At 44.2% G+C, this 20,963-nt stretch overlaps 2 protein-coding genes, 1 non-coding gene and 1 pseudogene across 3 annotated transcripts; all 4 read left to right on the top strand.

Moving 5' to 3' along the window:
- Positions 1-4,312: 4,312 nt before the first annotated feature.
- LOC117866458 (putative clathrin assembly protein At1g33340) lies at positions 4,313-6,084 on the top strand. The gene has a single exon (XM_034750663.2). It carries the CDS (start codon positions 4,672-4,674, stop codon positions 5,896-5,898), a length of 1,227 nt encoding a protein of 408 aa, XP_034606554.1. The 5' UTR covers positions 4,313-4,671; the 3' UTR covers positions 5,899-6,084.
- A 4,319-nt stretch (positions 6,085-10,403) lies between these two features.
- LOC117866361 (transcription factor bHLH18-like) lies at positions 10,404-13,537 on the top strand (annotated as a pseudogene).
- Positions 13,538-15,812: 2,275 nt separating this feature from the next.
- LOC117833945 (21.9 kDa heat shock protein) lies at positions 15,813-16,782 on the top strand. Its single transcript, XM_034713535.2, has one exon. The coding sequence runs from the start codon at positions 15,977-15,979 to the stop codon at positions 16,616-16,618; it is 642 nt and encodes a 213-aa protein (XP_034569426.1). The 5' UTR covers positions 15,813-15,976; the 3' UTR covers positions 16,619-16,782.
- Positions 16,783-19,688: 2,906 nt separating this feature from the next.
- LOC117834893 (small nucleolar RNA R66) lies at positions 19,689-19,761 on the top strand. The gene has a single exon (XR_004635848.1). It is a non-coding gene; the product is annotated as a small nucleolar RNA R66 (small nucleolar RNA).
- Positions 19,762-20,963: the final 1,202 nt, after the last annotated feature.

Below are 20,963 nucleotides of genomic sequence, written 5' to 3' on the forward strand. Positions count from 1 at the left end.
GGTGCACTCAATTACCAATCAACATAATTGCACAAAGATGGATATACGATTTACAGATGGATTATAGTATATATCCTAAATCCAGCTCGGCTGAATGTAATGCATACATGTGCACGACACAGCCAGAAAACTCATAAATATAACTGTACAGAGATGCAAGTCAACTGAATCTAAGGAAGGCAAACATGGATAAAGAACATGAAGCAGAAGATGCATGGTGACGAGACCGTACCTGCAGCGAGAGGTTGACCTGGGAGCAATCAGGGAGAAGGGAGACGCCAGGAGCAACGACGGTGATCGGCAGTGGTGGCAGATTCCTGCAGGAGCAAGCGGTGCCACCTACCCATACTCCATCTCCCTAGCGCCGGAGCAGAACCCTAGCGAAGAAAGGAAGCGGATGAGAAGGGGACGATTCAGAGGAGATGGGGATCGGAGAAGGGTTGGAGGAGGCGCACCTGGACTGGGATTCTTGGAGGAAGTCGCGAGGCGGCTGGCGGTGGAGGTGGAGGCGGCCGGCGGCAGCGGCGGCTTTCGGCGGGAGTGTGCGAGACGAGAGCACGAGGAGATGCGGATGGGGAGAACTACATGATCTCCGTAGGTCGGGCACATTACCTAAGGGAAATTGGGCTCGCTTGGGCTGAAGTCCCTGTCCTAGCGAGCTGCCAAAGTCGTCGGTTGGTAGCCCTGCGAAAACAATCGGTACGACCTTCCTTCGCGGGAAAAAGGCTGGGAACCCCGCGGGGAACTGGACTGCCAAACCAGCCCAAAGTGTAGTTTGCACCTGCCATCTGATGGTTTGTTCCATCTCGTCAGGGTGTATAGATTTGTTTGTTGATCATATGAACCCATGACTCAATTTCAGCAATTGCTTCATCATCTTTCCTTCCAGCACCATATCTTTGCATACTTTTTTGAGTCAGCTTATGAACGGTGTAAACCAGAGTAGTGGGGGTTTGACTTTGGCGGTTCTGCAGCTTGTCAATGGAACATAACGTACTACAGATCGGCGAGGGAGGGAGAGGACTGCATCGGATCGGATTCCCCGTGTAGTTTACAAGCATATCTGCACCGATCGCGGTCTTGCTTTCCCCGGCTCCTCTGCTTTTTGGTTTTCTGATGTGTTCATGTCCCTGTCCAGTTTGCAGCCTATCAAGCTTTATCTGCCACTCTGCCAACCTTGCCTTTTTGACTTGTCCATGTTTATCCCGATTCTTTGTGGTCTGTTTCAGCGCCTTTTTGACTTTGTCCATGTTTATCCCGATTTTTTTCTCTCCTGGCTGGCGTGCTAAATCCTGGCGACAACAATGGGGGTCTAGGGTTTTTCGGCGGTAGATATTATGATTCAAGTGGTGTAGCAGCTTGGATGCCACGGTAGCTTCTTCTGACTTGGGCCGGGTAGTTGTCGTCGCGCATTTGCAGCAGCTCCACCTCTTTGCAACTTCACGATAGTGAAAGGAACTCTGTACATCCTAGTTGTGTAGAAGCCAGAAATAGCGTCATGTAATTGTGTAAGATCAATAAATCATTATTTATCTAAAAATAGATAGTGCTACAAGTATTTATTTTAAACATTTGTAGTAAAATTAGGCATTCCTTTTGCTTTTCTCTCTCAAATATTCATTCATCATGTTTTGATATTTGCTAATGTATGTAGTCAGAAATTATATTCAAATAAGTAAAATGAGAACATTTTTGGGTTGGTGACAAACAAAATTTTCGCAAAATTTCATAAATAAAACTATTTTCTTCAATCTAAAGTTGAATTCAAAGTTATACCTTCTAAAATATAGAAATTTTTAGTAAGTGCAGTTGTTTTAAAATGGAGCAAGAAATACTAAAAAAAAGGCACGAAGCTAGACAAGACTACCAGTTAGTTATATTTAGTATTTGCAGCATAGGCGTGTCTTTCTTATTAGATTTCAGATGAATGACCTATATTTCCCATTTTCAAGAAAGAAAGGGTGATTATTTTGGCTTCTTGTGTCCATCCTCATCTTTAATAAGAAACGCCAAGTAGTGATGCAAGTTTTGATTTCTTTTTCGTCACAACTAGGAACCTGAAATTCGTCCAATTGACCTAATCCAGATTACAAAGCATGGAAAATGGAACGAAAATGAACTAGTACCCATTGGGTACAAATTTGCATCCCCAGAGCCAAGTTACATTACAACAAGGTTCGAATTTGCAATAATTTTGTCTGTGCTAACAAGTCGGGTGTAATAATCAATAATGTTCTAAAAGGTGTAGTGATTAATAAGCTTTTAGTTGCTCCACGTTATGAATTTTGATCAAATGGAATGTTAAACATGCATGTTCTGGATGTATTACTTCCTTGCACCACAAATATGAGGCTGCTCTGCCACTGGCATGGTCCCTACAAAGGGACATCAGTGGGCATCAATTGCAATCATTATGAAATTGTAAAATTTTAAAGGTATACCTTTATGAAAGTGCATTTGAACTAATCTTCGCATTTCAATTTCGTGTCAATTACAAATATATTACAGAAAATATTTTAGAAATTCACCCAAAACAACACTCTTTTTCGCTAGAGAGAGTGTCAATTTAGTCAAAACAACACTATTTTAGAATCGTCTCATCATTTGTATCAAAGAAAATACAATTCAAAGAATCACAACAACAATACAAAAAATTGATGTCGGCAAAACAGAATCCATATATATATAGCTTCATTTTACTTTTTAAAGTATGGTGGATGCTTTATTTGTGTATTGCTACACACTTTGGATCCATCTCTATTTTACACGTTTTATCTTCAATTATTGGGACATATTTTTCTCAATCTAATGACAATTAATTAATCAAAAAACTACTTTCGTTGTTAATGTATTTGAATCTGATGCTGTAGCAAAGCAGACGCCAAATTGCACCTATTGTAATATATGAAGATTCTTAGCTAGTGTTGCATGCACCACAACTTGTGTCTTGCCCCCTTGGCATTATTTTTTCTTTTACCTTCTCTATTTTTTTGTAATTTGTCAAACTAAGGCAGGAGCCAAGAAAGAATAACATCTAGCACAGAAATTTCAAATTCACTGTGTGTTCCACTAATAGGCAAGTTATTAATTATAACAAATTGAAATGCTTCCTTTGCCTTTACTCTTGTCGAGTATCGCCTTTTCACTTTCCTCTGCCCTCCTCTCCAATATAATGGAATGTTCTTCGTGCAATAGCGCATGCAAGGAGATGGCTTTGCCATGTGAACAATGACCCACCACTAGAAGAGGACGCAATCAAAGGATCAGAAAGTTTGTCGTGTTTCTGTTTTGAAACTACAAGGTTTGTAAAAACTGGGACATTGCTCATTTGGACATGCACATTGAAAAACTCAATGATGTCAATACCAACACATGTGATTGATCCTTTTGTGAACAAGAACGTATGGTCGGTGGACCGAAGCAAGTGGCATCAAAAATTCGACACAGATATATGATTTCATTTTTTTTTAACAACTAGCTCACTGGAATTAGTCATTTAGTTGTTTCATGAAAAAAAAAATGAAGCCCCTATAGTTCCTGAATCCAGACATCTAGCTAGTCACTGTAAGCGTCCTTAAATAAATCGAATAATGTCATAACTGTTGCATTATTCCAGCTTCCTTTTGTTCCAAATAAAATGATAACTTGTAGTTTTTTTTTTACCATTTCTCCTAGCTACTTTAACCACACTGCTATCACATCCATTATAACACAAGGAGAATATTAGAATATATGTGGGGTTGAGTTGTTTCAAATGGCTAGGAATCATGCACCATCAATTTTTTTTCTTTCCACCGAAATAATCTTTTGGGTGAAATTGTGGAGCTTACACTTTTCGCAATCCGATTTGCCCACGCATCCGGTGACACACTTTGTCCTACAAAGTGCATTGGAGCAGCAACATGGACGCCATCTTTAAACTAGGCGCGCCATGAGCAGTTCAAAAGCGGCTACCCTCCATTCTCCTGTCAAGTATAGATATTTGAGTATAAAGCAAATCTAACATTATCCTTCACCTATGCAGCTAGGAGCCGAGAGGGGGACAGCAGGTTCCTATTGGGACAGGTACCCCAGTGTGGTTTAAAACTGTGGCTCACCTTTAATTAGTTTCCAAATCCTACATTCCTCTCAAAAAGCTCCTTGCTTGATGTTGATGTGAAGGAATCCATATGCTAATCCTAAAAAACTATTGCTGTTTGAGTCAAACCTCCTGTCCAAATGCCAATGGAAGAAGCCTTTGATGCGTGAGGCACCTCATTCCAAAGGCATTTGATTCCCCCACCCAAGAGTTGACCTCCGAATATAATTTCTTGCACTCTCTCTCTACCCCTTTCTCTCTCTCTCTCTACCTCTCTCCCTCTCTCATCCATGTAGTGGGAGCTCGCTTTCCTCTTGCTACCCCTTTTCCACAAGTCATAAGGCTAATAGTGGACTTCTTGATGCGCAGGGGCTGCTCTCAAGAATTTCCTGTGAAGAAGACACTCTCATGTGACCATGGTCAATAGCCATGATCTATGGTTCCTTCTCTCTCCATTTCTCTCTCTAGGCCCACTTACAAGTGAGTGCATGCGCAAGAGGGAGTGCGCTATAACTCTCATGCACCGTCTCTCTCTTCTTCTCCCCCGGCCCTCTCTCTAATCCTCTCGTGACACACATGAGGGCATATAAGACATGAAGGTGTTCAAGGGCAAGATTTGGGCAGCCATCGGGTCACTCATGGATCACGCGGGTACAGCATCCACCAAGGCCTCCTCGGCGGCGGCCGTTCCCGACCGGGCTCTCCTCGCCGACATCGAGGCGGCCGTCGAGCGGTGCACCGGCGGCGGCGGGGGCGGCGACGACGACAGGCACGTCCACGAGATCCTCTTCCTCGTCTCCAACGCGCCGGGCGCGATCACTTTCCTCTCGCGGCGCATCACGGTGCGCCTCGAGGCGGCGCGCGCCCCGGCCGCGGCGCTCCGCTCGCTGCTCCTCGTCCACCGCCTCCTCCGCGCCGGCGACCGCTACTTCGAGCAGGACCTCCGCGGCCTCTGGGCGTCCCGCGACCTCCGCGTCGACGCGCCGCGGTGCAGCTGCTCCCCGCTCGCCGCCGGAGCCGGCGCCGCGTACGTCAGCGCCGGCGCCGCGGCCGCCACCGGCGCGTGCGCCTTCGTCCACGGCTATTCGGCCTACCTCGAGGAGCGCATGCAGTGGGTGATCAACCAGGCCGGCAACCTGGAGCCAGCGCGGCGGCCGCCGGCGCTGGCGCCGCCTAACCACGACGGCAAGCCTCCACCACCTCCGCCCTCCTCCTCCTCCTCCCACGACGCCGAAGCCGAGACGCTGCTGCTCAAGCTCGCCATGTGCCAGAGGCTGCTGGACCTCGCCATCCAGCTGCTGCCGGACAACAACACCAGCGGCTGCGCCGCCGTCCGGTCGGCGTTCGGCATTGTGCTCCGGGAGAGCTTCAAGGTCTACGACGCCTTCACAGAGGGCCTCGACGCGATGCTGCTGCGGTCGAGGAGCCTCGCCGGGCTGAGCAAGCCGATGAGGGTCTCGGCTCACGAGATCCTGAAGAAGGCGTGCGCCCAGACGCCGGACCTCAAGGAGTTCTACCACAAGTGCAAGGGGAGCAACGCCAGCAAGAGCCTCGAATACCCTCTCGTCAGGGTCGTCACGCCGGCGCAGGCCTCCGCCATGGAGGTGTTGCCCGTGCCCATCCCGGAAGAAGATGGCCAGGAGAAAGAGCCGGAGGCGGAGGCAGAGGCAGAGGCAGAGACTAGTGATGGTGGGGGTTCGACGACGTTTGCGCGCAAGATGGAGACGACGATCAGCACGGTCTGGGTTGAGTTCGAGGAGGATGACAAGCTGATCCCTGGTGATGGTGGTCACTCGTCCAAAGAGCCAAAAGCTAGCTAACAACTAGCTCTCGTAGGAGTTCTTGCGACATATTATTCCAAGTGTGTGTTAATTTTGGGTGCTCCGGATTGGGCTCTCCTCTCTCGTTGATCTTGGTTGTGTGCAAGGTTATATTATTTATTCGAAGGATTTGTGCATGTCTTCAATCAGCTGAGAATAAGCAAATAATTCTTCTCCTTGTGTTTATCTCCTTGACTTTTTTCCTTTTTGACTTTTGGCATTTGGTCTTTATTATGGTAGCTCATTGTCACTTTTTTGTGCTCTTGCCATCACTGCCTATGTGCATTATTCTTATTGTTACATTTCGCATGCTTAGTTAATTGAAGGGTGTAACAAGTGAATGTTGTAATCCACTCAATTCTCAAGATTACCAGGAACCAATCACTACTCCATAAGCCCTTGTACTGACGATTTTTTAACCCTGCTCGCGCGTGATGCCTCCTAGCCACTCCACCTATGCATTACTTGTTTTTTTCCATTTAACCAGCATTGCTGGCTGAAACTTTTGATGATAATTCAGATGTATAAACAACTTCAAATAAAAAATTTGTTAACTATAAAGTTTCGTCAACCACAGAACTTGTTTTTATCTGGTGCATTACCCAAATACATGAAAGCTTTGCCCTATGTTTGATCCTTTATTGAGAAGCTTTGCTCACCTGGGTTCAACATTTGGGTAAAATAGCTTTTACCCATGGTGAAAGAAAAATCTTTGCTGAGAAATCCTAACTTGCGTATTGTCCAGTAAAACGGGATAAATTTTGCATACAAACGCGAAATTGGATGGCTTTTTTTTTGTGGAAAGATAATTTCGAGGTTGACGTGAAAAAAGCAACTCAACAAAGCCATGTTGGGTAGTTTGGCCTCTAAATTCGTTTGTTTAAGTGACTTCAAATGAAAATATTGTCAATTGCAAATTTTTTGATCTCATTGCGGGCTATATTTTCATATAAACTTTGGCGCCATTCAAGTTCGTATGGAAAAGTTATGAGTTTTCAAAGTAAACTGCAAATATTGTCAATTGCAAATCTGTTCAGCTGTTGGTGAGGTCGATTTCCTATGTCTTGACTCTTGAAAAGGAAATTAACGAAAACATAAACTTAGTGCTACGGAAGCAAGGATATGCTTTTTTATGCTACAATTATACTACTTCTATAGAAAATAGTGTTTTTTGTCATGTGAGCACTCAGTCCCTAAATGAACTTTGTCCAATGGTACCTTTATGAATATGCAGATGAAAATTTATTATCCATGTATAGTGAGCAGATCTTTTTTGTTGGATATAATTTTTCATAGAAAGTAAATTCACAGAACTACAACAATGCATAAGTTATAAAAATCATACATCATTACACATGTTTGCTCCATGGGCACAGTACTACATAGTTTGCATAACTCATCATTAACTTGATGGCAATTTACATTTTGCTCACATTGTCAGCTTGATTGTATTTTGAAGGGTGTGCCATGTGTCAAACACACCTATGGAGTGGTTTACACTCTTTTGTGGGACTATATATATTAAATTCAATTATCTAGTATTTTTTTCAAGTATGTGTACTTTAGTGTTTTTATGCAATTATGTGCAATTTAAAAAAAGAAAATAAAACAATATTTCAAAGGCTTGCCCCCTGAATGGCTGAATATGCAAAAAATTGCAGTCCAATAAAAATATTATAATATGATACTATTCTCGTTTGCTCTCTTTGAAAAACAAACTACATTTAGTTGCCTCTAGGTAAAATGAAAAAATTCGCTCGGATAAGTATGTGGAACATATTTATTTGAGATGGAAATTTTTTATCCTAAAGGTGGAATATTTTTTAATTGAGCAAACTTTTTTTTATATATGTTAATCTTGTATGTTGAAATTATTGAGTCACATGAAAAAATATTTACGAATGTGAAATTATCTCTTTATATGAATTAAATTTTCCTTTTGTATAAGTCTTATTGTGTGTAACAAATGAAAAAAAATCAATCAAGATAGAATATTTTTATTTGGCTTAATAGCCATTTTGGTCCCCAAACTTTGCTCAGATGTTCAACTTAGTCCCTAAACTATCAAAAGGACAAATTCAGTCCCCAAACTATTTTTTTTTGTCCAATCCATTCCCCAGTCTCATGTGGCATGCCACGTCAGCTGCACATGTGAGTGAGCTAATGCTAAGCTACTCCCAGTAGAAATAGAGAGGAATCATCTATCATTGGGAGCTAACTTTGCTTTGGGTCGCGAAAGAAGCAAGCCTTGAATGATGCTCCTCTTCTTTGCATTGGTATACTTAATCTTTCATTTAGGGTACAGATATGTGAGATTAACAAGTGGTATTGGTGCGTAGGGTATATTTCGGGCCATGCAGGAGCTGCATTTTGATCGATCAATGTGGTGCAAGAGCAATCAATTAGGTCGTACAGACTTTCTTGTACTTTTTACAGCTACAGACAAGAGTGCCAATACATTCGATTTTAGAAAAAAAATCTGTTAGACATCAACAGTTTCTTCTATAGATTGTATATGTATACTCTGGACGTTTCACTTGTGGCGCACCCGACCAGCTGACGTGGCATGCCAACTAAGAACACATGAGGATATTGGACCAAAGATAATAGTTTAAGGACTGATGTGGCCCTTTTGATAGTTTAGAGACTAAAACGAGCCTCTGAGATAAGTTTGAGGATCAAAATGGCTATTAAGCCTTTTTATCTAAACTGAAATATTTTCATCTTGCTGTAATTTTTCATGTAAAGATGGAAAAAGTTGTAATTAAGATGGAACCTTTTTCATGTAAAGCTGGAATTTTTTTTATTTAAATAGGAACATTTTTCTTTTAAAGCTTGTTGAGCAGAGCATTAAAACGATGCATGTGTATGTTCAAATTATTGAATTAGGTGAGAAAATCTTACTACAACTGTTGTGATTTTTTAAAAATAAAACCATAAACATTTTGCAAGCAAAGAGGAGAGAAAAATGAAATAAAAAATGAACCCAACCACATGCCCTCTTCAATGTGCCGAAATGGGAAGACCAGATATGATCGACCCATACGCGTATCCGCCCGATAGGAGGTCGCTCTTTGATTTAGTAAAATATTGTGATATTTTGACAATCCTGCATTAAAAAAATGCTGACATGCAGCCGATGGAGATGTTCAAGCATAATTAAATGTTATTGACATATTTGCAATTAATTCAGGCTCGCCCTGGAAAGTGGTGTGCTATAAAGGAAACCCTAGGATGTCCAATGCACGCCCTGCTGTTCCCTTTCTCACTCAAGATTAGTTGAGTGTCAGACAATTCACCGAAGAAGTAAATCATCTGACTGAAGCTGAGATAGTAGCTATTTTTCTTATTCGTCTTTCGATTCAGAAGGTAGGTGAACTTACAACCATCTTCGGAGAATTATAGTTGAACTTACACCAGTCACCAGAAGGTGGTCACCAGCGCTGTCTGTGACTGAAGCTGAGATTTGCAGTTTCAGATTATATAGATCCTTGAACCAGGTAATTAAAAAAAGCTGCTGGGCATAACCTTGTTGTACAATCACTTAGCAGGGCCAACATAACAGAAAGAATCGCCCCCAATGTTTCATGGGCCTTGTGGGAGAGGGAAAACATCTGCTGCAAGCCAGCAGCTTCAAGTTGTGAAAGCCCAACAACAATTGATGTTCAGCCCAACAAGCAGGAGTGGTGTCACTGCCAAGTCCATACAATTAGCTAGACCCTTTTTTGTTTTACAAGAAACTTCTGCGAGTTCCTTTTCAGTTTTGAGAACAAAAAAGAACACAGAGGGTTCAAATTACATTAGAATGTATCCATGAGTGAGTCTCGGTTGCTAAGCTAACATTAGCGTCTAAAAACTGAAAATCTGGATCTATCTTTTCAGTTTCGAGAAGTTTGCCAAACTTATGCATGGAATGATGATGCGATTCCCAGAAGATATTAAATACCAAGTTACTACTGCCGCAATATGATGATGGCATGAACATGAATATGATGTTACTTACAGATAAATGTCAAAATAAATCTAACTTTATTGACAGCTGAATGGAAAGAGCATCCTTTGTAACATAATAGTACTGACCTGTGGCATTACAAGACGACACCATAGATTTGAAGTTGCTCTTGGATCTGCTTCTGTATGAATTAAACTTCACTTACTCCAACAACTGAAGCAGACATCCCTACGGAAATGTCACCATCGCTGCTACCTACTGTAGCTGCAACTATCGCGTGGTTTCTGAGCAAAGCACACTTGTTTGCAGCACAGATGAGCACCTTGTAGCATTCAGGTGTCACTGTCATCGTACCTGCAGTATCTTCGGATAGGCCTTATTCAGATATGCGCAAGGAATTGTCTAAACCTAGTGCAGATCACAAGATGGATTTTGACCCAAAAAAAAGATCATAGCTGTGATGTCAACGGTCAGCACAAACGAAAGAAGACCAAAGAAGAAAAGAACTATAGGAAAGCTGCATTCATAAAAAAAAGGGGATGTCTGCCTTATCCATTCACCGATCAGAATCCCCGACTCCCCGAGGCTCCGACGGCCCGACGCCGCCCTCGATGCGCCGCTCGCGCCCGACAGCCTCCGGCGGCGGGCGCCGTCGAATCCACCGCCCTCCACGGCCTCCTTCCATCGCGTGGTTTATTTCTTCCCCGGCATCTTCGTCATCAATTCCGGCCGAGCTCCCCCGCCGCCGTCGGCTCACCGCCCGGCTCCGGCGGTGCAACGCCGCCTCCGCCGCCGCCCACGACCACGGCCGGCGGGCGCCTCCGCTCCCCCACCGTCTCTCCCGGCTCCACCGCCGGCCGGCGAGCCACCCCGGATCCCTCTAGGCCCGCAGGTCACAAGTAACTCCCAACCCCCACCCCCGAACCCATATCCTAACTCTAACCCGCCGGAGTTCTCGCCGGACTTGAAGAAGACGCTGTCGTGGCATTCAATGATTGGCCAGCAAATTTCGAGTGTGGGAGGAGCAAAATTGCGCGAGTATGGTATAGGAACGCGTGCGTGCGTCTGCAGATCCAATTATCCAATCTTGCAAATATTTGATCCTGGGCCTTATCTGCCCAATGTAAGCCCCTCTCCAGTCTCCACCCCACTAGGTCTTCTGTATATATGCACAAAGAGTAGACTAGAAGCATATGAAAGAACGGAACCGAAGGAGAAATCAAGAGGTATGAATGTATTTGCTTTATTTTCCATTTTGAGCGCGACGTTGTATCGATTCCTAATCATCTTGTGTTGATCTTGTAGGATCGAGGCGATGGATGAACCAAACCAAAGGAATTCAGAGTCACAGCCAGTAAGAACATTGAGTTCTGAGAATTTCTTTGCCTTGATTTCGAGTAATTAATTCGTTTTGATCTTGATTTGCTACAATCGACGCTGGCCATGCCAGGAACCTGATCGGGACGAATTACCGTACATGTACCAGCAAGAAGAGCACGCCGGGATGCAGCAGCTGTACCAAGACCCACGGCATCCAAGCACGCTGGCCATGACCGGCTTGCAGAGGTTTGGGAGTGCCCCGGCATTGCCGAACCTGTCGTTTGGAAGCCCGGTGGCAGTCAAGAACGAGCCAGGGCAGCCGTCGTCGTCGACCATCCTCTCGTTCGGCGGGCTGCCGGCAGCGAGCACGCTCAACTTCACGTTGCCGTCGAAGGGGTGCCGCTGGAGCCGCCGGAGAGGCGGAGCCGGTCGCAGTTGAGCACGGCGGAGCATGTCGCTGCCGAGCGAAAACGGCGTGAGAAGATGCAGCAGCAGTCCGTGGCGTTGGCTACCATGGTACCTGACCTCACCAAGGTAATAATAGAGTGATAATATATATAATCCAAATGCTTATGCATTCTGAGCTTGTATCATTGTACGGTACACCGGCCATAGACGCAGTACAGGAGAAAGCCGGGCCACGGACGCACGGTGCTGGGTCAAAGACCTCACCCATCCCTGTGACCATTGACCAGCAAACCTGCATGGCTAGGCCATTGACATTGATCATTACTTGTGGTTGTTGGGACTAAGGGTGGTTGATCTATTGGCTAGTCTTAGTCATGCATGAAACGAATGTTAGACTGGCATGCGTTTTATTAATCCTAAGATTATTGCATGTCCAACTTTATTATGGTTCTGAATCAGTTTCAGAGGCACCGTCTGAAAAGGCCTACAGAAGGAATTAGCTATCATCCGTCGAATGTATTTTATTTAAAATATGAATGAGTCACAAAAAGCTTAGATCATGCTCTAGATGGAATGGGGTATCATTCCACAGGTTATACCTTTTTTTTTTTGGCCTCCGCTCGCTACATCAAGCCTATAAAGGCCCTTCATATATTCACTAGGATAATATATGTGCTTAATCACCTCTCAGGAATCAGGATGTCTCTTGTCATGAAGTCTGCCTTGAAAATAAGTACTTAACCACTAACAAATATATAGGTAGAAAGACGATTGAGAAAGATCCAGAATGAGGCCTCCTGCTAGGACAAATATATTATTTGGTTGTAAATTTTGATCTGAATTTAAGGTTATTGTTTCGACCTACTTGTATGGTTGTACCTATGTAGTATATGAGAGCTATATCTAGTTTTGTGTTAAGGCGTAGAGAGTGGTACCGTTTTTAGTTATATATCAGGCTATTTTAAGACATCATAAAGTTGGGCTACACGTTACATTCTCAGGCTATATAGATAAAGTCCTGCTTTCCTTTGCCACTCAAGTGTATGAACTATCGACTCGTAATAAGTGTGGAGCCATTTGACTGATGCAGATAAATAGTTAACTATTCAGGTGTATAGCTTTATTATTGAAGGTTTTTTGAGTACTTATTATACCCTGAGTTATTAACCTTTTGCATTTGTTAGACGGACAAGATCTCTATCCTAGGGAGCACCATCCAGTATGTGAAGCAACTCGAGGAGAAGGTGAAGACACTAGAGGAGCAAAACGCTAGGAGAACATCCTCTGAGTCATCCACCGTCTTTGAGGGGAAGGGCCACATATCTTCCACCGACAAACAGCACACCTCATGTCCTAGTGGGAGTGCCGAGAGTGTTGGTGGTGACTCCAACTCAAGCGTTGAGGTAACCATCCATGAGAACACCGTCTTGCTGAAAATCTGTTGCGAGAGGAGGAGCGGAGTGCTTGTGATGATCATCTCCAAGCTTGAGAGCCTGGGCCTTTCCATCATGAACACCAGCGTCTTGCCTTTCACTAACACATATTTCAGCATCAGCATCACTGCAAAGGCAAGGATCCCATATCCCAATTGACCATCACTATGTGAATGTTCTTAATTGCATCTTAGATGTACGGTTAACGTTCAACCTATTTGATTCTCTTATTCCAAGGAAGTTATGATCACCCTTTCAGAAGATGGTTTTCACAACCCCAAATTTATTTATTTTACATAAATTTAATTAGCAGCTTATTTTTTGTGCAGATTGGAGAAGGCTTTTCCACAACAGTTGAGCTCATGAATAATCTCAACATGGCTCTCAGAGATTTCTCTTGAAAAAATAGGCAAAATAGGAGTAGTAGTAAGTAAATGTAATCAACCTAATTTCTCTTTTCTTTAAAGTTATAATTTTCATTATCTATTTTCTTTTTCAATATTATTATAGTATTCCTTTTTTCTTAGTTTCTTTTGTTTATGCAATGACATGTACCAATGCTTCAAAAAATAAGGTTGTCTATCTAAAAATAATACCTTTTTGATAGGATCTTAAGAAAAATAAATATTTAGTACATGTACAATTTCGGAAAATGCAACATATTTCTTCTTTTGGTTTCTGTCAAGAGTGTTGATGTGGGGCCCTCTTCGGACTGCTAAACTATATCACCCATCCTTAAAAAGAGATAAGAACCCCATAAGAAGCCAACATGCTTGTCAATTTTTTCATATTCCTTTCTTTCCTCATATAAAGGTTGAGAAAATCAATCATGTTCTCCAACTAATACATAAAAGAAAACAACAAATGAAAAAGATCTAGAAAAAATCACAAATTTTTTTTGAGAGATTTTGCACATAAAGATTACCAACGGAAGTAATACAAAGTTTTATTGACTAGTTTTGCAAAATATTTTGCACAAGTTTTTTTCAACAATAATACACACGTTCTGCCAAAAGTTCACAGAAGGTTTGATTTTGTTAAATAAAACAGGTTGCAAAAAGTTCCCATTTGAAAGCAATTTCAAAGAAACTTTGAAAAAGTTTTTAAAAAGGTCATCCGAAGACTTGAAAATAGGAATGAGAAAATTTGAATCAGAATTGGAGTGGAGTGCTCGTGATGATCATCTCTGAGTTTGAGAGCGGGTCCTTTTCATCATAAACACCAGTGTCTTGGTGTTAACTAGCTCGTATTTCAACATCAACATCACTGGATCCCACATCCCAATTTTCAACATGCTTATTAATTGATCTTAGATGTATGGCTAACGTTTAACCTATTTGACTATCTTGTTCCAAGGAAGTTATGATCTTCCTTTCAGAAGATTGTTTCTAAATGCAAGTGTCCGATCATTTCTTCATTTCTAGTAGTATACAAATTAGGTAGTGCAACAGATATTTTTCTTCGTCACGTGAACATCCGAAAACTTTAGTAGTTCATGAATATTTGATAATTTTAAAGATTTCCTCTCGTTTCGATATTTCTGCTTTGTTTAAAAACTTTATGTATTATTTGTGCGGCCATATTGTTTGCTCTTATAAATTGTTCCTGAAGTTTCAGATGCGACAATTACATATTACATCATGTATGTTCTCCTTTCTAAGTTGTAAGACAAAACACATCATTTATTTCATTAAAAAATGTGTTCAAATGCTTAAGTGCTGGAAAATAAGGTTGAGAAATAGATAGTGAGGTGTTAAAATAGTTGGCTTGTACAAAAATATAGCATATCTAAATTTGTATATCAAAGTTCGAATATCGCAAAAAAGTGTCGAACTATTTCAATTTACGAAATTGTAATATATCCAAATTTGTGAAGTTGGAATCTAACAAAGGCATTCCTTCTATCGTACTACAAATCAACTTGTAGAAAAAAAAACATCTCAAAATCAATGAACTTCTAGCCTTGTCCGTCCCAAGTCTCCCTTTAGCTACTCCACTATATTCATGAACCGCTCACTCCTTAACTCGTCCTTGAACGGACTCCACATACATTCAGTTCTCTTCAAATCCTGCATTATTAATGGTGATGAGCAATTTCCAATTTTTAATGTTGCTCCTCCATGTAAAACAAAGTGAAAATCAGGAAATACATTGAAAAAAAAACAGGTTCTAAACCATAGGGACAAATCGTATTTTCACATACTACTCAACTGGCAAACTAATAGGAGTGGCAGATAGGGCACGTAAGTTACAGTGGATGTCAAATAAGGACATTTCCGACTTTCAGGGAAAAATAGGGAACTACTCTATCTTGTAGTTTTAAATAGGAAATTCTCTCTATAAAGATATTCTTTGGCTACAGAACAGGCAGCATTGATCACATTAATTTTAGAGAAGGAATATAAGAGAACATTGGTGCAGGAGAGAGTTGGAGTTGGATGGGGCGGAAAAGGCCTGTATTTTCCAAAGAAAGGAATCACAAAATAGAAGAAGTGAAAGTTCACACACTGGCAAATGTGGAAATAGCCATCCATCATCTTTCATCCATCAAATTGTTCTATACGGTTCAAGATTTTTTTTTTGGAAAAGGACTAGAGCAATTCTCGAAACATATTTGGCCCATGAATCTAGGAGGCCCATTTAGACGTTCCTAAACCCATCATGTACGAAATGATGATGCAGCCCAGGCATTGGTCGGCCTGCACACGACCCGACCCAAGGGGGTTGGCCCAACCCAGCCCAAGGACACTTCCAGAGTCTCCGGGAGCTCCTCGCTCTCCACCGACATGCCTCCGTCGTCAAACAACCAGAAACGCCTAGAAACGCAACCAAGCGAACCGTCTCGATCACCCATGTCGCACCTATAAATCGCTTGCGTCCGCTCTCTTTGCCCAGCATCCACACGAGCACGAACAAGGAATCAAAAGGTCCACCAAGCGCACGAACACTTCGATCGATCAGGCTGATGACAATGGCCGCTGCGTCTAGGAAGGCGTCAGTTCCGGGAACCTCCGTCCTCGCGGCGGTGGCGGTGGTAACGGCGCTGCTGGTGCAGGCCACGCCCGCAGCGGCGCTGGTGCCGTACGGGCGCGGGCTGATGTGGGACCTGCTCGACGACCCGTTCCGGGTGCTCGAGCAGTCGCCGTTCTCGGCCCCGGCGACGTCGCCACCGAGGGTGACGGGCGGCAGCGAGGCGGGGCTTGCCGGAGTGGCGCTGGCGCGGTGCGACTGGAAGGAGACCCCCGACGCGCACGTCATCTCGGTGGACGTGCCCGGGGTGCGGCGTGAGGACGTGAAGGTCGAGGTGGAGGAGAACAGCCGGGTGCTCCGAATCTCCGGCGAGCGGCGGGCCGACGAGGAGAAGGATGGCGAGCGGTGGCACCGCGCCGAGCGCGCCGCGGGGCGGTTCTGGAGAAGGTTCCGGATGCCCGCCGGAGCCGACGTCGACCGCGTGTCCGCCAGGCTGGAGAGCGGCGTGCTCACCGTAACCGTGCCCAAGGTCGCCGGGCACCGCGGGCGGGAACCGCGCGTCATCAGCATCGCCGGCGGCGATGATGGCGGTGCGGAGGAGGCGGCGGAGGTCAAGGCGTCCAAAGCCGAGATGTGAGCGTACATGGCGTTGCATTTTGCGCTCGCCTCTGTACGTCTGATGAGACGCTCCCATGATGTGTTGGCGTGTCGTGTTCCTGCGCGCGTTGACCGTGTTTATGTGTTTGTTGTGTACGAGCACGATCATCTTGTCCGCCCTATTATCGTACTCTCACTCTGCAATTCTAACATTCTTCACATAAATTAATAATAAAATGATACATGCACCTTTACTTCAAATAATATATCATCATATATAAATAATATTTTAAATGGAAGATAATATATTACCATACACAAACCCTTATCAATAATATATTAGCATACACAAACAATATCTTAAATGAAAGATAGCTTCAAACACCTTATCATAACAAGTTATCCAATAATAACAAGTTATCCAAAATTTTTATGTACCTACCCATAACTTAAATTGCTATGTGCACCTATACTACTATTGTATGCTAGAGTTGTAATTTTTTTAACTTTTGAATCCAAGAATTGCATTTTTCTCTGGATGGAGGGAGTGTATAGGTCCTATTTGGATCCGTAGAGATTATATAATCCAACTAAAATAATCACAATAATCACTAATGGATCTAAATAGGTTGAATTCTAGGATGGATTATAATAATCACTAATGGATCTAAATAGGTTGGATTCTAGGATGGATTATAAGGATCTATCCATCTAGATTCTAATAATCCGAGATTATATAATCCAACTAAAAATAATCACTAATGGATTTAAATAGGTTGGATTCTAGGATGGACTATAAGAATCTATCCATCTAACAATCCCTCTGCCTACTCCAACTTAGCTAACGGGAGGTTATAGGTTGGGAAACAACAATTGTACCCCTATTTCCCCCTATTTCAATCGTCCAAACTAAAGGCATTATAGACATTTTAGCTTTTCAAACAACTCCTATCCAGACCATGATCCTAGAATCCAAATAAACTAAATTATTACTATTTAGAATTCAAATTCTCATAATCACTGTCTACTATTCGGATTCTTATAATCGGGCCATAAACCTTTGGATTAAGCTGTAATGGAACGCCGAGGTTAGCCAATTTCCTCCCATACGGTGCCATCGTCCAGACGATACCCAAAATGCTGCATTTGGTCGTCCAAACAAATCAGATCCATAAATATTATTTAATGAAAATTTGAAGGTCCGACTATATATATTTATTTATGCAATCTCTACGTGACGAATCTTGCGACCAGGTATTGGGCCACGTCGCCCTGAATTCCCAGCCGTTCCAATCGTGTATGTATCTTGCCGTAGCCGTTCGATTTTGGACTTCCCACCTCCTCTCTCGCGGTTTCTCGAGGGATCTGCTCGCGGCCCTCGAGTGGCAGCCCCGCCCCCTGCGCATCGTCCTGCTGGCCGTCGGTTCACGTAGATAGCTACCAGCTCTGGCATCACCATGACGTTTCATCGGCTGCCCGTGCGCCCATGAACCGTCCTTCCATATCACCTCTCCTCTCTGGGAATCGATTAATCTTGGAGGGTCAAATTTTTGCTCTTGGATCATGGGACTGAGCTATTGCCTCTGCAAACATTTGCAGCGCGTTCGGTGGGCTTCAGCTGCGGCTGTGGCTTCTTCCGGCTTAGCTTTTCAGCCCAGCCATTCGGTGGGCTTCACGGTGAAGCCGTATTCCAACGTCTTCCACCGACGCCGCCTCCCGTCCCCATCCACCTCCCACAGACGCTGCAGCTCTCTCTCGCACCCTTTCCGCTGCCGCCGCTCCCTCCGCTCCCCCGCTCCGTCGCTTCTGCCCGCTCTCCGCCGCCGGCCGGCCCTCGGCTCGCCCGCTCCGTCGCGCTCGCCCGCGCGACGCCGCCGTCCCTCCCGCTTCTCCTCGCCCCCTCCATCGGGCGCGGTCCGTCCGGATCCGCCGCCACCGCAGCTTCCGCTCCGCCGCTCCCTCGCTGGCGTGCGCTCTCCGCCGCCGGCGAGGCGTCGAGTGGCCCTCTCCCTCACTCTCGGCCGGCCGGGCGACGGCGCCGTTCGTCCCGCTGGTCGCCCCCTCCGTCACTCGGTCCGGATCCACCGCCGCCCGTCCCTCCGGATCCGCCGCCGCAGCTCCGACCCGGCGCACCCGCTCCCGCCGCCGGTGGGCCGTCGCGTGGAAGGACCGTCTCCCACGCCGTCGCCCCCTCCATCCCCTTCGCTCACAGGTATGGCTGCTCCCCCATCGGTATGCCGGTAGTGACTGAATGGTTTCACCTCACTTTGCGGAAGTGATTCCTGTTGTGGTTTGCTTAGTTGGTCCGGTACTAGATTCCTGTGGTTAGTTTCAGAGGTTGATAGATTGTGTCCATCTCGCCAATTGTCTATTTATCATGGTTAATGTGTTATGCTAATCCTGCGTTACTTATTTTCCTTTGATAATTCTGGGGTTCCACTCAATAGTTAGCAAGTAGTGTTCTAATTACTACTAAGTAAGGTGTCAATCTCGATTCAATTGTTGGAGCCTTGTGCTTTTTGCAATGTTAAGACTGTGTTTTTTCCCGTTGGTTTGAAGTTATGGTCTTGGTATGGATTCTGGTTATACTTGCAGTCACTGTTATGTTTTTAGCTCTTAGATGTGCACTCACAGCTTTGAATTTCATTCCCTGCTCTCTCATGCGCAATTGCAGCTTATCTGCTACTAAGTAGCGATTATAGGTTCTATGCATTGCTTACCAGTGCTTGGAAATTATCTGCTTTGCTTACTTTTATAGCATTTCAATATGCCTGATGTACCATGTTCTATGCCAGATGTTCTGTCATTCATATCATCTGGAGATTCAGTTCTGCTAGTTCACATCTGTGCTTAGAATAGCATGCTATGTGAAGGTTGTTTTCTTTAAATATCACCTTCTATTTTAGGCAGATCGCTCATGTAGTGTCTTCTGATTGAGGAAAAGCAGGGTCTGCTACTTTGGCAATTTGTGGTGAAATGGATGCTCTGTATCTATGTACCGCCTAGTAGTTGTTCTGCTTAAAATTTGTCGTAATTGCAATCTTGTAGAACATTGATTTGCTTTTGATTTTTATTTGAAATGTTTACTGCTTGATGTTTGAATTGCTGGCTCCTATGATGGCATGGCATCTTTGAGACCTGATCATTCTTATGATGTCAACCATAAGCATATCTTCTGAGGACCCTTTTCATGTTACAGTTTGCATTTTTTAACTCCCTGTTGACTTGGTCCAAACAGCTATATGCAGTTTAGCTTTGAATGTTTTTAGTCGGTTTAGTTTATATGAATTACTTATCTGTTGCCTCGTAACCATCCTCCTCGCCTAATATGTGTAATTTTGTTTCAATCTTATATAGGTGAACGTTCCAAAGACCAAGAAGACTTACTGCAAAAATAAGGAGTGGAGGAAGCACAACCAGGACAAGGTGACTCACTAAAAAAGGGTAAGGACAGCCTATCTGCCCAGGGAAAGCGTCCATTTTGTAGATGAACGTGCTTATGTTCTGACTATGTTACATTATGTTGACCGTATGATTTTTGTTTTCTCACCTTTCAGGCGACAGATACAAGGCTACTAGGAGGCCAACCGTGAGGAAGATTCAAGGGTGCCCACACTGGCATCATCATCGACTGGGTCCTGCTCCCCCCCCCCCCGTGTTACAATTTCCGCCACAAACGCGCCAAGCCACCTGCTAAGGCAAGTAACATATGCATTAATTTTACATTGCTTAGTTGTGTACGCAGCTCCTAGTTGTCCGTAGATCGGTGCCATATAATTGCAGCTGCTGTGTGCTCAGATGAATAACCGTGCCAGCTGGGATGAGGGCACGACAAAAACTTTGCTGGACTTGTGCATTGCTCAGAAGAACCAGCTCAACTGGAGCGACAAATGCCTCACTAAGTTGGGATGGAGGAATATGTACTCAGGCTTCAGGGCAGAAACTGGGTTGCAATTGGGCAGCAAGCAGTTGTAGAACAAGCTCAACAACTTGAGGAGGGCATTCCTCGGCTGGCTGGCCTTGCAAAACAAATCTGGTTTAGGGCGCGACACACAAACTGGTGGTGTGTCTGCTGATGCCACCTATTGGGAGCAGGACCAACAGGTACGTCCTATGCCAGGCCCCTAAGTTACTCGACATCTTATTTGTACTGTTATGTTTGTGATCTTGATCATTTACTGTCTCTTAAACATTGCAGGACACCCAGGCGAGGTCCCAGTCGAGTTCTGTGAAGCCTCCACCTTTCCTCGACGAGTTATTTGAGTTGTTTGGCCATGAACCCCAAGACAGGGGCACCTTGCTGACGGCCGGAGGTATTCGTGAGGCGACACCTAGCATGGGGACTGAGGCCAATGCAGCGGACTTGGAGCAGGACCCCCCTGCTA

Source organism: Setaria viridis, chromosome 8 (genome assembly GCF_005286985.2).
Source record: "Setaria viridis chromosome 8, Setaria_viridis_v4.0, whole genome shotgun sequence".
In the NCBI taxonomy this organism is placed as follows: Eukaryota; Viridiplantae; Streptophyta; class Magnoliopsida; order Poales; family Poaceae; genus Setaria; species Setaria viridis.